General features: G+C 37.2%; 1 protein-coding gene across 1 annotated transcript in view; it reads left to right on the top strand.

Annotated features, from left to right (window-relative positions):
- Positions 1-15,526, top strand: part of LOC107745451 (basement membrane-specific heparan sulfate proteoglycan core protein-like) — a 107,409-nt gene that overhangs the window by 49,583 nt on the left and 42,300 nt on the right. Inside the window, exons 17-38 of the mRNA XM_016559323.1 lie at positions 29-225; positions 522-666; positions 754-881; positions 993-1,079; positions 1,192-1,256; positions 1,523-1,584; positions 1,950-2,090; positions 2,179-2,352; positions 2,466-2,645; positions 3,060-3,178; positions 3,341-3,452; positions 3,721-3,831; positions 4,940-5,064; positions 5,591-5,671; positions 9,522-9,589; positions 9,725-9,789; positions 9,873-10,013; positions 10,092-10,283; positions 10,645-10,680; positions 13,038-13,289; positions 14,542-14,607; positions 14,940-15,023. Coding sequence (XP_016414809.1) covers positions 29-225; positions 522-666; positions 754-881; positions 993-1,079; positions 1,192-1,256; positions 1,523-1,584; positions 1,950-2,090; positions 2,179-2,352; positions 2,466-2,645; positions 3,060-3,178; positions 3,341-3,452; positions 3,721-3,831; positions 4,940-5,064; positions 5,591-5,671; positions 9,522-9,589; positions 9,725-9,789; positions 9,873-10,013; positions 10,092-10,283; positions 10,645-10,680; positions 13,038-13,289; positions 14,542-14,607; positions 14,940-15,023 — 2,631 coding nt within the window. The remainder of the gene's footprint in view (positions 1-28; positions 226-521; positions 667-753; positions 882-992; positions 1,080-1,191; positions 1,257-1,522; positions 1,585-1,949; positions 2,091-2,178; positions 2,353-2,465; positions 2,646-3,059; positions 3,179-3,340; positions 3,453-3,720; positions 3,832-4,939; positions 5,065-5,590; positions 5,672-9,521; positions 9,590-9,724; positions 9,790-9,872; positions 10,014-10,091; positions 10,284-10,644; positions 10,681-13,037; positions 13,290-14,541; positions 14,608-14,939; positions 15,024-15,526) is intronic.

Below are 15,526 nucleotides of genomic sequence, written 5' to 3'. Positions count from 1 at the left end.
GGTTCACCTCTCTGTTTCTGTGTCTCAGGAAAACTGGCAGCACTCCGCAGGACGAGCCGCAACTCGTGATGACCTCATGATGACCTTGGCCAATTTGGAGAGCATCCACATTCGCACCATTTATGACAACCGCATGGCCAGTGTGGGCCTGAGTGACATCAGCATGGATACCACCACCAAAGAGTTCACACAGCAGGGGAACCCGCGAGACGTGGAGGAGTGCAGGTTAGTGTGCCTTTATATAAAAATATATAAATATGAAAATAAAAAGCTCCTCTCAAATCACCTCTCGCGGTGCGGGGAATTCATGTTCCTGTGAATAAAATGATTATACCCCATGTTTTTGGCTTAAACCTTCAAATATTTTATTTCTGTTTGCAATTTTGTATGTTCTGTGGACACTAAGAGTAATTCAGAGTAAGCCAAATGTTTTTTAGTCCAGATGCTGATTTTGTTGTTGTTGTTGTTTGAGAATTCTGTGTGGAAAGTGTTAATCTGTGCCAATTGTTGATCTCACACAGATGTCCTACTGGGTATTCAGGCCTGTCTTGTGAGTCCTGCTCCCCTGGTTTCGAGCGGGTACCTGGACCCTACCTGGGCATCTGTGCTGGCTGCAACTGCAATGGTCATGCCAGTGCCTGTGACCCTATTAGTGGACACTGCCTGGTAAGAATGTGTTTTTATAAATATGTAGATAACTTATACACTGCATCAGTAGTTTACTGAACGCCACACACAAATGTCATGTGACAGAGTTGTCAGCATAACACAGAAGGACCTCAGTGTGACAAATGCAAACCTGGCTACTTTGGTGACCCAAGTCGAGGAAGATATGATGACTGCAAACCCTGTCCTTGTCCATACACAGAGACGTCTCGACGGTAAAGATATAAAACCTGTGTATAATATAATATAATATAATATAATATAATACAATTAAAATTAGTAATAGTAAATAGTAATAAAATTTTTTGAAATGAATGTGTTTAAAGGTTTTCTGATACTTGCTTCCTGGACCATGACAACCAGGCAACATGTGACGCCTGCAGACCTGGTTATACAGGGCGACGTTGTGAGAAGTAATGTTGCAGCTCGTTTGCATATACTTGTTGTTTTAACACTACATTTTGTGGTGCTGAGTGCATGTATATAAGAAATATGTCATCATCTGTCTTTTTTTTTTTGCCACAGATGTGCTCCAGGATATGTCGGCAACCCTCTTCAGCCCAACGGCCAATGTATCCCTGCTGCTAGCCGTGAGCATTTTTCCTTTATTTTTGTTTACAGTTGTGATAGTAAATGATTTATTAGATTAATATTAGCTGCAAGATTTATTTGTTTGCCTTAAGCTATTTCTTTTCTTGGAATTTCTGCCTCATTTTACCCTGAAGGTCAAGTGAAGCTTTAGATAATGATTAACACTCAGTGCACTGCATGCTGGAATGCCAGCTGTTTGTGACCAGGATGTTCAAAGCATTCCAGGTGCAATTGTCAACCATATGGTGTTCTTATCCCTGTTCAGCGATTACCAAGTGTGATAACAGAGGAACCATCAATCCCATCAGCAAACCATGCTATTGCAAGGTATTAAATTGCACTACAGATACTCTCTTTTTTAATACACCACCATTAATAAGTTTGGGATCGGAAAGTCTCTTAAGCAGCATTTTTTTGATCAAAAATGAGTTCATTAAAGTTGATATAAGTTGAAATATAAGTTCAATTTATAACAGCTGTTTTCTATTATTTCTATTATTATTTTAAAATGTAATTTATTCCTGTGATGGCAAAGCTGAATTTTCCACATCCATTTCTCCAGTCTTCAGTGTCACATGATTCTTCGGAAATCATTCTAATATGCTGATTTGCTGCTCAAGAAACATTATTAGCAGTGTTGAAAACATACATAATATAAATGTTCAAACAGTGTTTGCTCTTCTGTTGTGCAGGCCAATGTGGTTGGTTCTCTTTGCGATGAGTGTAAGAATGGTGCTTTTAATTTGGCGGCTGATAATCCTGAAGGTTGCTTGCAGTGTTTCTGTATGGGAGTGACTAAACAATGTGCCAGTTCAACCTGGAGCAGAGATCAGGTAACCGCATCCTCTAATCTTGTCATAGTTGTACCTTTAAAATAGATGTTTGAATGTTTTTTGCTTATATTTGTTGGTTAATCTGAAGGTTCGAGGTGGTGTCAATGGCCAGCTCTTCACACTTTCCAATGCAGCAAATACTAGGACCATCTCTGAGGGCATCACTCAGAGAGCCAGTGCAGAGGTGGTCTACGGATCCTTCACCAGTATCCCTAATGACATCTACTACTGGGTCCTGCCTCAGAATTTTAGAGGGGACAAGGTGAGAACATCCTGTGCGGTACAATGCCATATTTACAATTTGGCCTTTGTCAGGTAATATAGCACATGTCAGTGTGCTGCTTTTTAAAACATGTTTTCCTGTCCTGCGTAAAGGTCACAGCATATGGTGGAGAACTGCAGTACAGGATGCATTATGAGCTGCAAGCTCGTTCACTAGTGCTTGATGGACAACCAAATGTGGTTCTCCAAGGCAACAGCATCTTCCTGGAACATTATTCTCAGACCAGAACATTTGCTGGAAAACCAGCCACCATCACTGTGCCTTTTAGAGAGGTGTGTTGCAAATATATGTATTTTTAATTGTATATGTATCTTTTTATCTTCTCTTTATTATGTGGTCCAAAGGAATTGAATTTTAAATATAAGTTACATTTTTGGGTGCTGTATGTATACATTATATTTGAAATGATTAAAAATAATAATTCCTTTTGTTTATATTCATAAAAATAAATTTCATATTTCAAATAAATTAATTTGTCATCATCTTAACCATAATAAATTCATATTTCACATACATTTTGTATTTTAAATAAATAATTATACAAATAATAATAAGAATATTATCTTAATTTTTTAAAATAATAATAATAATTTTTTTTTATAATAATAATTTTTTAAAGGCCATAAGGTGAAACTTGATCTAGCTTGATTTGCTATATGAGTTTTCATTGCCTGTGATCCCCCCAGTCTGCATGGAAACGGTCGGATGGACAGCCATGTACTAGAGAGCACCTGCTGATGGCTTTGGCCGATATCAGCGTCTTTATGATCAGAGCCACTTATGCATATAATATGGCTGAGAGCAGGTAAATTTGCACTTTTAGTTTTGCTCTTGCTCATTTATTATACATTGACTTTTGATGTCCTTTATATATGCATCCTCTAGATGGTGTCACATTGTCCTGTTAGGTTCCTATCTGATTTTGTGAACAGGATATTAGTGTTTAATCTCAATCTCTCCTGTTCAGTATCTCCAATATACAAATGGACATTGCAGTGCCCCACTCTACAGGAAACGAAAGGGCTCTGGAGGTGGAGGAGTGTGCCTGCCCTCAAGGATACACAGGACCTTCTTGCCAGGTATATTTAACTTTAAATAGCAACACTCTGTCTGTGTGAACTTGTGTCAGCCTGAGTTGATGCAAAAACCTTCCCCTAAAGCAGAGGTTCTGCCTGTCAAGTTAATAACAGCCTTTTATTTATTTTTCTTGATCTCTAAATGGAAGTTCTTAGCAACTCATGGAACATTTTAGCTCTAAAGCTCTATGTCAATAAAGAGAATGGATGCAGAGTTTCATCCATAGAGACCTGTGAACCCAGCCACCTCTGACTCACCCATTGTTTGCAGGACTGTGATGTTGGCTACACCCGTACACCTGGACTTTATCTTGGCACCTGTGAGAAGTGTGACTGCCACGGGCATGCCAGCGGCTGTGAGTCAGAAACTGGAGATTGCCTGGTGAGTTAACCTTTCCATTGCAGTGATTATGCTGTTCCTGGATGATTTATGGAGTTTGTTTGAAGTGAGGATGTGCAAAACAACATATATTCAAAATCACCTAGTTGGTCAGTTGCCTTTTCTAGTTTACTAATCAGTTGTAACTGGAAGCCCTGTATAATTAGGCTGGATTTGGGTTCATCTGACCCCACTTGGACTTGTTTCTTAGCAGGAAGGTTACAGACTTAGCAGGGGGGTTGTTCAGAAACAGTTAAAGAAAGCATATCTAACAAAAAAAAAGTCACCCTCACTTATTCACTAGTCAGTTATTGAATGACAAGTCAACTAGTTGACCACTGTGAAAATAAAAGCAATAAGAATATAAAAGAAATGAACCCCCATAAACTATGCAACCTCCGGAATTTACAAGTCGGATGACTGGTCGTTTATTAAGAATAAAATCAAAACCAAAAATGTACACATAATATAAAATGTACATAAAACAGTTGACCTTATTGATTATTGATTGTTTTTACTACAATTTTACTACAACTAGTTGATCCATAATCCAATAACTGACTAGTTGACCACTGTGAAAAACTAAATCAAAGCTATAAGTATACAGTAAAAGAAAAAACTCCATAAACTTAGTCAACCTCAATAATTAACGAGTTGGTTATTGCATGACTGGTTCACTAGTTGACCATTGTGGGAAAATAAAATCAATGCTAATATTATATAAAATGATCTTCATAAACTAGTCATCCTCAGTAATTTCAGTAATTAGTCAGTTATCGGATTACTGGTTGACTATCATGACTAAAATCAAAACAAATCAACGCTATCTAACTCATCAAACTGATCAGCCTGAATAATTAAATAGTCGGTTATTGGATAAATGGTTGACTATTCAACTATGATGAATAAAATTAAAGACCAAAAAATGAATGTATATGAATAAAATTTATATGAATAAAAAAAACATAAATTCCTTATTAATCAACTAGTCATTTATTGGATCACTTGTCAAGAAAGTCTGTATTACCAAAGTATATAAGAAAAATACACTATCCTGAACCAGTCTTAATCTGGAGTAATTTATGACACTTTCCCTTTTTCCCTGTTTTAGAATTGCCTGCATAACACAGTTGGGCGCCGTTGTGAAAGTTGCCTCCCTGGTTTCTATGGAAATCCAAAGACTGGTGATCCACAGGCATGTAGACCCTGTCCTTGTCTAGGACACTCCAGTAGCCAGTGAGTTTGCCTTTATCAACTTTATCGAAGACATTTTTTTTTTCATATAAAGAGGCTATCCTTTAGGCATAACCTATAATTCATATTCATCCAATCTAATAATTTTCTTCTTCCGAAGGCCTTCATCTTGTTACTTGGACTCAGACTTATTAATCAACTAGTCATTTATTGGATCACTTGTCAAGAAAGTCTGTATTACCAAAGTATATAAGAAAAATACACTATCCTGAACCAGTCTTAATCTGGAGTAATTTATGACACTTTCCCTTTTTCCCTGTTTTAGAATTGCCTGCATAACACAGTTGGGCGCCGTTGTGAAAGTTGCCTCCCTGGTTTCTATGGAAATCCAAAGACTGGTGATCCACAGGCATGTAGACCCTGTCCTTGTCTAGGACACTCCAGTAGCCAGTGAGTTTGCCTTTATCAACTTTATCGAAGACATTTTTTTTTTCATATAAAGAGGCTATCCTTTAGGCATAACCTATAATTCATATTCATCCAATCTAATAATTTTCTTCTTCCGAAGGCCTTCATCTTGTTACTTGGACTCAGATGGACAGCCCACATGTGAATGTCCTGCTGGTTATACTGGAAGACGTTGTGAAAGGTAAGTGTCTATGGTCCAATGAGGGGGTAAACCTCCCATTCAGAAAAGCTGGGCTGGCCAAACTGGTGATTGGCATTCTTTTTCTACTGCCAGAAAGCATGTGTCTGTTGCTTTCCAGCATCTCTTCAACCATTTGTGATTGAATGGCATTTGTCTGGTGGTATGGGAGAAGCAAGCCTTGAATCAGTGCCACCCATACCAAGTGTCAATGTCTGAAGGCTTTTTTGGAGGAGTTTATAAGTGGAAGCAGTGGTGATTAAAATATTAATGTATTGTACATCTAAAAAAGGCACCTTTATCAAGCATAAAGGTTTCACTTCTCTACTGAGAGAGTAAAGTTTCCTTCTTACTGTCAGCAAGGCTGAGATGTCTTTTTGAAGGTGTTGAAGTAATTAGTTGCATAATGTCACTTATTTTAATGCTTCAGTGCATCTTTGTAATGCCTTTGCTGCATTTTGAGCAACTTTTTCTTATTTCAAACTCTTCTTCTAGACATTTGTGGGTCTCTAGGGTTGTTTATGCTTCCCATACTGAAGCATAAACAAGTTGATGACATGGATTTTGGATCCTTGTCACTTGCTCAGAGGGCAAAAGCTTTTGGGTGTCTGGGATAAAAAAAACAAATTGCTTATATTTAAAAAAAAAAATTTGGTTCCAACTTGCCCTGTCTCATCATGGCTCTCAGCATTTCCAACTGCGGAGACTTTTACCTTGAAGGATCAAAAGGTTTCCTCCCCACTACATGTGATGATGCTTTCTACTTCAGCCCTGGGAAGAAGCAAGTTCTGGATACAACTGACCATGACATTGAAGAATACTTTGATAGTAGAGAAGATAGTAGCTTTTCAGGACCTGAAAGAACTACAAGATCTTTGCTGTCAACAACTATACGTAGTTTAAGTCACCGTTGGACTCGTGGGCCGCTGCGTTACACACCAAGTCCTGAGGCACGACAGCAGAGCTTCCAGCTGCTCTTGAGGATGCACATGAATCGTTTCAACCAACGCCTTAGTATGCTTGAGAGCAACACATTGGACATGAAAGACAGCTTCGAGAACATAAGGAAGCAGCACAGTCGCTTCAGCTCTCAACTGAAGACACTAACCAGTGTTTTGTCTCCAAATGACCAGAAAGACAGAATTAATAAGTTGGCCAACAAATACACAGACATTAAAACAAGACTAAATAAACTAGAACACAAACTTGAGATACTAATTGATGGCTTCACTGCCCTAGCGCAAGAGTTAGACAAAGTCAAACGTGCACGTCATGTGTTACGTCCACCACAGGATCGCAGAGAAACCGCTGTGGTTGCTACCACCCCGATTCCAGCCTGGACTACAGCTTGGATTACTCGCATGTCTACCAGCGGATTTCAGAAGAGAACTGTTATTCCCAAAACCCTGCCAACTCCTCGTACTATCTCCACAACCAGCTTTGCATCTGGCCGTTCCCAGATGAATGAAAGTTCAACTAAGAGGCAAGCAAAGTTCTCAACTAAAAGGATCCAACCAATATCAACAAGAAGAGACATTAAAACCAATTTCACATCAAAGGCAGACAACAAATATCATAGTAAATCTGCTAGGAGATCAACAGTTCCCAAAGTTATTGTCAGCCGTCCCCTTACTACATCCTCTGAAAGGACTTCAACCTTGGTCACCTCCAATGAAACGCAACAGAATCAACAAAAAAGAAAGGCACCAACTGAAGTTTCCCTAACTCCTCAAAAACACCACAAAAGTGGTCCAAAAGTAAATGGTAAGTTTCAAAAAGCTACAAGGAATCATGACCAACTATCCCGTTCACCTACAAAGCCACAAGTAAAAGAAGAATCTGCAACTAAATTTCAGATTCCTCCTCCATCGCATACAAAAATCGCAGCTAAATCTTCCAAGTCATCAAGCAAACCACAAAAAAGGGCACGTATTCCTTCAAAAAAATCATCCAAATCTATGAAAACACAAAGAAATGATTTGCAAGTAAGACCGTCCAAAAAACCCACAAACATCAGCAAACCTTCTCACAACGTCCAAACAAAGACAAGACATTCCAAGAATAAGTCCTCTAAGCAAAATCAATTAGTTCCTTCTCATGAAGCAAGAGATGCATCAGACTTAAGGTCCAGCCAAGCTGAGGAGTCTACCTACACAACTGCTTCTAGTAAATCAACTGACAAGAAAAGACTACACTCCCCTAAACCCAAAGTAAAAATAACTACTCCAAGAAAATCAACTCAGCGCAACACATCTAAAACCATTAATATTTTAGACATCTTCATGAAGAGCAACAGGGGCCAAAAAACATTAACAAGATCTATGCTGAAACAAGATGAGAACCTTCATATTGTTCTTGGAAGACTGGCAATTCCCATCAAAATCATTCCTGATTACTAGACATATACTAGACATATGTTAATTACTGTATCATTTAAAATTTTCATTGGACCTGTTTTTTCCTCATTTATTCCCATAGGAACTATTCAAAATGTATTGAATGTTGAGGCTTGAGGTTTGAACACAAACTATGATGCAGAAGTGGTATTACATATCATAATTCTTATAAACCAAGGATGTTGTAAACTAGGCATGTGGTACTTTGCATTTTTATTTAATAATTTGATCCATTCCTGATGTTTTCAGCAGAATTATGGAAATAATGTTTAATAATATTATGTGATGTCTTGGTTGCAGTCAGACATTATGTTGTACATTTATATACAATTGTATTCGTCTTTATTTATCCACACTGCCTACTCATCTTATTGTCTTGTTAAGTTTGTGAACTCAGTCAACATAGAACCTCAGTTTGGCCAAATATGTCAAAAATTATGTATTTTCAGCAGTATATGTTTAAAAGGTTTGTTGACGTATTAGTGTAGTGTATTGTATTTGATTGTATTGTATTGTATTAGTGTATAGTGTATTAGTCTGGACTACCTTGGAACCTCGATTTACCAGGTAAGACTTTCTGTCAAGTTCCTCAGCTTCCACAAGCTTGGGGATACGCTGGTTTTACACTCTTAGACACTTTGATTGGGTCCTTCTGGTTGTCTTTGGCTTTATTTATTTCAGTCCGTCTCTGTTCAGCAAAGTAGTTTTTCAAAGAGAGAAAGACTCAACATCTGCTGGATGTTGAGAGCATTCATGGCTGTAATTTATTCATTTTTTGAACTTGGAAGCATGGTATTATGCTATAGATCTTCTGTTATATGTGATCTTATATTTCTCTTGTGGTGGCCATTAAAAGATACTAATGTCAGGGGTTTGCTCTTTAGCTTTTCTTGTGGTATGCCAAATGAGAATCTGATTATCAATAACTGCTTGTACATGCACAAACATTTCATGTCATGTGTTAAGCATCCATGTTGGTTGTTTTCCAAAGTATTTTCTTGATATTGGGCATTTTTTTATTATAGAGTAAGCCATTGTTTTGAAACGTCTTTTTGTCTAATGTACTTCCACAACCACAAGCTCCAGTAACGCTTCCTTAACCAAACATGAAATGTTCATTTGAACTCATATCATTCGCTTGAGCATTTTACGCATATACATGTCATGTTTTTATAAGATATCCCTTGTTACGAATTACTTTTCCCCAACCTTATTTTTTCTTCCTTTGTGAACCAATAATCTGTACTTAAGTCAAAGTGACTTTATGTTAGCAATATTAGCCTGTCTTGAGAACGTTCAGGAAGTATTTGAAGAAGCTCTATGACTCACAGGCCATAAATCGCTCTTAATGTTCATGGCAGGTCCTGTCATGTCCCTGTTAATTCCTAATGAGTTTTTATTTTTACTGCATGACATTCTGAAACAGTTTTTCCAAGGTGTTGTCTATTTTTCCTCAGATGTGCCCCAGGATATACTGGCAATCCCCGACTTGGACAAAGATGCACTCCAGACAGCGGTAATGGTGGTAAGACTGGCAAAGATGATATACTGTAAAAATTATTCTTAAAATTATAATCAATAATAAAATTTCTCCTACGTTAAAATACGTTACCAATTTGTTACCAAATAAATGTGACTTCAAGACAAAATATGTTTATAGATTGTTACCGCTGTGATCAAAGTGGTAGCGAAGGATGTAGTTCAAATGGAATCTGTCGCTGCAAGGTAAGAAAATAAATATTTGTGTGTGTGTTATTTGCATCACAATTATAAAAACTCCGTTTTGAAACATACTTGATTGTACTCAGATGAACGTTGAGGGGTCAACATGTTCCACTTGCAAGCAAGGGACCTTCTACCTTAGTCCTGCTAACAAAGATGGCTGTCTGTCCTGCTTCTGCATGGGCGTCACCCAGCAGTGCTCCAGCTCCAGACATTATAGAGATGTGGTAGGACCTGATGAGTTACACCAGTGCTTTTCATCAGTCTGTATAGGCGTATGTTCATTTTCTGCCTTTTTTCTCCAGGTTTCCACCGTTTTCGCCCCTGGCAACTACCAAGGTTTTGCTCTTGTAAACCGCCAGCGCACCAACCGCATTGACAGTGGCTTCTCCATAGAGCTGTCCACAGATGGAACACAACTCTCCTACACTAACTTTAACTATCTTGGACAGGAGCCCCACTATTGGCAGTTACCCAACGCCTATCAGGGAGACAAGGTAGAGTTTGGCAGCATTATGTATTTTATCGTTCTTACAAGCCTTCGTTTCTGTTTGCTTACGTTCTATCTTGAAGTATCTTCTCCCGCTTTGAATTCCCTTCAAATGGATTTCTTTCTGCAAATGCGTCCTGCCAAGACCTTTTCTTCCAAAATGTACTTAGTCAGGGCAGCTCTTCTACAGCTTAGAACCGTTTTCATAGTGGTTGGAGTGTACACAAAGACTATAGTAGGTACTAGTATCAACAAATTGAGTTTGCTTAGGCTTAAATTGACTGATGTGTCTTTATATTTAGATTTTTTCCTTGTTTTGGATGTGATACACTGATTTAAGTGTTTCTGAATCTACTTGCCATTTTTAGAAGTCTTACTCTGCTCGGACTAGACGAGCACACAAGGTAATCTTTGCAGGTTCGGCGAGTGATCATGTTTGTTGAGTGTGTCTGTTGTGATTTGGCCTGCTGTATTTCTAGAATTAGAATGATGCATGAATGGATCATCTGTGCATCATGTTACGATTTTATGATTTGAAGTGCATGCACTCTAAAAAATGCTGGGTTGTTTCAACCCAACTTTGGGTCAAATATGGACTAACCCAGCTGTTGGGTTACATTTTTAAATTAAAATTTGAACCCAAAAGTTGGGTTAGTCCATATTTGAAACAACCCAGCATTTTTTAGAGTGTGGGATACTAAGGCCCTGTTGACACCTGCAACCTGGTTAACACCATGTGGTCACTTTTGATTTTAGAATTTATTGAATTATTGAGAATTGAGGGTTCGCTGTTCACTGTGGTGTCTGAAAAAATGGCATTATCAAAGTCTTAAAAAAATGAAATGACTCAGATGAAAGTGACGTTTTTCTTGTCTTTAAATTGTATGGAAATACAAGTCGAACAGAAATGTTACATAAAAGTAACTGAAGAGTTCAAATGCAAAATCCTCTTAAGTGCCATCTGAAATTTTCTTCTAAAATTAGCATTTTTCTCCGGCTCCAATGTTTATGTTCAGTTATTTCACTTTAATGGCAATGAAAAGAACCTATTCATTGCCATTAAAGTGAAATTACTAAACCTACACACGAGAGTGAGAAAAATGCTCATTTTAGAAGGAAATTTCAGATGGCACTTCTCTTCAACTATTTGTTTATAATTCATTAGTTTATAATTTAGCTTTTGTATCGAGATTACAGAAATTGCTTTATTCACAAAACTAGAGAGACTCATCATGGATAAAGGACCAACTGAGAAAGGACGTCGCTGTATGGCAGCTAATGAACGATATGGGTAAAGACCTCTTAAGGTCCAAAAGAGCCATTGAGGTATTAGTTCACTTTTACTGACCTTACTTGAATCCTATAGGTGCTTTAACAGTGTGGCACCCTCCTGTTTCACATAACTGATGGATATTTCTTTAGCAACAGAATGTACTAAATTTAATCTGAATGTTGAACTCCCTCTAATCCTTCAATGCTTTTAATAAACTGACTGCTGGAGAGTTTTCACTGAAAATTAATTACTAGAAAACTGACTGATATGCTGAACTTCCAGTAGAATCAGTGAAGGTCACATTACATAATATCTTCATGCATTAACTCCACCTGTAGATGTTTGAATTGAAAGCGATATGATATTTGACAGAAAAACAGCATGAAGCAAAGTGAGGTTTGAAAATATTTTGCCGTTTGTGAGTGACACCACTTAAACAGAATGAACACTTGAGGTGAGAGCATACATGCTATCCTGATTCTTACACTGACTTCCTGAACACTTCCCTGCATGCATTTAATCATCTGATAGGCTGCATGTCCCTTTCTTTCCTCTCAACTCATTCAAGTTTTGGCACATCTGTCTCTTCATTCTCTCTCTTTGGCTTTGTTTACACTGCACAAAAATCTGGTTTGTTTTTCCGGTCCGATCTCTAGAAATGGCTCTCTGTTTGATCCATTCATTTGTTTAGACTCAAAGACCACGTGTCTACTACCGTTCAAACATTTGGGGTCAGTATGATTTTTTTTTTTCTTGAAAGATATTTTTATTTAAAAAATGGTACCTTAATTTAGCAAAGATGCATTCAATTGATCGTAAGTGACAGTTGACAGCCATTTATAGTGTTTCAAAATATTTGTTTTAAAAATAGGTATCACGTTTTCCACCAATGAAGCAGCGTAACTGTTTTCAGCATTGAAAATAATAAGAAATGTTTCTTGAGCACCAGTTCAATATGATTTGTGAAGGATCATGTGACACTGAAGACTGGAGTAAAATTCAGCTTTGTCATCACAATAATGAAATAAATTTGAAAACATATTTAAATAGAAAATGTTTATTTTAAACTCTATTAATATTTTACAATATTACTGTATTTTTAACAAATAAACAAATGGTGAGCATAAACATTACTTACAAAACATACTTTCAAAAAAAAAAAAAAAAATTTAAATCTTTCTGACCTCAAACTTTGAGCAGCAGTGTTCATTGATTACTATAATAATGACTGTACTATAGCACCAGCCCAAGAGATTTTCTCAAACAACAAACCAGAGGCATTTTACATACAGTATGTACTGTGTCCACAATGAAATATAAATAGAATTTAAATTCTATCTGACCAACTTTTTAAATTAGGCTTCTTTGTTTCTTGCTCTTCAAACTGAATGGATTTGTGTTATAAACACACTAATATTTGCTGCCTATCTGAACAAAGCCTTTGAGTCACTATATTTCCTGTTCCATTCGTTGTCTTATTCTCACTAGCACCCTGCTGATGAAGTACACAAACTTGATGATGAAATCTGGGCAATCATCACTAATTTCTCCAATGGGCAGTCTCCCTTCCCTTTCTCTTCATCCTCTCAAACTTCCCATTCTTCATTTGAGGCCCAGAGTTCTCTGTCTCGGTCAAGTGTGCGTGCCCCTTCTTTCCATTCTGGTTTAACTTCCTCTTTAAGGGTCTCTGAGTCCCATTCAAACGACCCAGGCCATTCCTCTCACCCTGACTCAACTCAGGTACTGTGTGCTCTCACTGGTGGCTCTCACGCAGGCTCATGTCAGGACTACACCTGGGCTAGTCATTAACTAGTAGTCGTTCACTCTGAAAATCCAAATTGTTATAATTTACTCATCCTCATGTCATTAAAAACCTGTATGATTTTGTGGAACACAAAAGAAGATATTTTGGAGGATATTTCAGTAAAATGTAATGAAAATCAATGGGGTTCAAAATATTGTTGGATCCCATTGACCTTTATTGTAAGGACTAGTGTTGAGTGATATGCTCCATAGTCTTATCGTCCTATTGTCAGCCTATGAGATCGCCGATACACAATATAATCATGCTAATTTATTTAATTATTTATTTACTTGGATTCATAACCGGAGAGTGAACCAACTCCAGGCTAAAAGTCAAGTAGCATGGTGTTATAAAATATTTTTAATATGACTGAATTTGTATTTAACATAACAATTTAATAAAAACATTGTATGTTACAGTTATTCAAACAGCAGCTACAGAAAATGAGCAAAGAACATTTACATGATCAAAGAACATCGTCACCGACTTCAGTCTAGCGCAAATTTGTGCACTTTAAAAAACACTCCCGTTATAATCAGTGAAGAATAAATCTCTTATGCTTACATTGCACGTATGTCTGCACTTTGTTGTTTATAATGAGAGAATTCGCGAGTGAGCAGAATTCAGTCAGCGAGTGCGCACTCAACAACAAAACTCTGGTGTTTCAGCGATGACTCATCTGAACGCCTCTGATTGGCCAGTGCATTCATAAACTCATCGGAAACGTGTTTGATTGGTTATAAGGCGCAACACTGTAAAACGCAGAAATTACAGAACAAATAAGCCTAATAATATTAGCCTGATAATAATAGCAATAATCGTTATGCTATCGTCAAAGGCGTCAGCCACAGATGATATCTCTGACTATCGTCGATACACGATACTATCGTCTAGTGGCACAACCCTAGTAAGGACAAAGAAAAACTTTATTTCCCCAACAGATCTTCTATTGTGTTCCAAAGATGAAAGTCATATAGGTTTGGGATGAAAGGAGGGTGACAATTTTCATTTTTGGATGAATTATCACCTTGAAATGCAACACACACACACATTAAAAAAAAGTTACTCTACTTGTCATTCATGCAGTAGCTAGTAGCTTAGCACTTTCTTAGTTTACACTAGTAAACATTTTCTTGTGATAACAAAGATATGTTGTTTGATTTTTGCTTTGGGTGTTGGTCTTATCAGCAGGTGCAACAGGGAAAAAACACTGTTGCTCTCCCTAGAGGTCCACGGCCTGGCCCTTCTAACAAGGTAGTCACCAGTGAAAAAAATAATCAAAGTTTCCAAAAACAATATTAAGCAGCACAACTGTTTTTAACATGTTTCCCTGTAGGTATAGCTTGAATAGACTTTAAAAAAAAAAAATAGTAAACCAAATTCTCAATTCCCAACTCTTCTTATTTCTAACTACCATATTTTATTGTAAGAATTTTTATGAAGTTGTTGAAGTTGCAGTTGGTCAGTGACTGACAGGAATAGATTTCTTTTCTCTCATACTTTCCTCTCTACTTTGCTTATCTGCTTCTTTTCTCTGTCTCTCCTTCATCCACTCGTTTACATATTTCCTTCCGCCTGTTCTCCAGTATGTTTTGGTCTACAATGGTTTCAGCTTGCACCCAGATGACGTGCTCTTCTGGCAGCTCCCGGAGCAGTTCAAAGGGGATAAGGTAAACACATGGATGGGTTCAGGCCCGCCCACTGCTGATCCTCCCCAGGTTGTCTGATCCACCTTAGACATTACTGAATCACTACCTGAGCCAAAGGTGGGATAGATGGGCAAGCCAAAACATCACTTATTAATCTAAACAAATCAACCTGGTGTAATCACGTCATGTCTAGAGTGCTTATTACTGTGGTGCTGACAGGACAAAGTGCTGCTGTAGAGGTTCATATCTGATATGTTGATTTGTTTAATGATGTTTTGCTAACCTGGTTTATATATATATATATATACATTAGTGCTGTCAAATGATTAATCACATTCAAAATAAAAGTTTTGTTAACATAATATATGTGTGTACTGTGTATATTTATTATGTATATATAAATACACACGCATGTATATATTTCAGAAAAATATGTTATGTTAATATATTAAATATATTTATATAGAATATAAAATGTATATACATGTAAATATTTTCAAAATATATACTGAATGTGTGTGTAT

This window comes from Sinocyclocheilus rhinocerous, unplaced genomic scaffold (genome assembly GCF_001515625.1).
Source record: "Sinocyclocheilus rhinocerous isolate Xijiao unplaced genomic scaffold, SAMN03320098_v1.1 scaffold2754, whole genome shotgun sequence".
NCBI classification, from domain to species: Eukaryota; Metazoa; Chordata; class Actinopteri; order Cypriniformes; family Cyprinidae; genus Sinocyclocheilus; species Sinocyclocheilus rhinocerous.
This window is presented reverse-complemented; position numbering and strand designations above follow the sequence as displayed.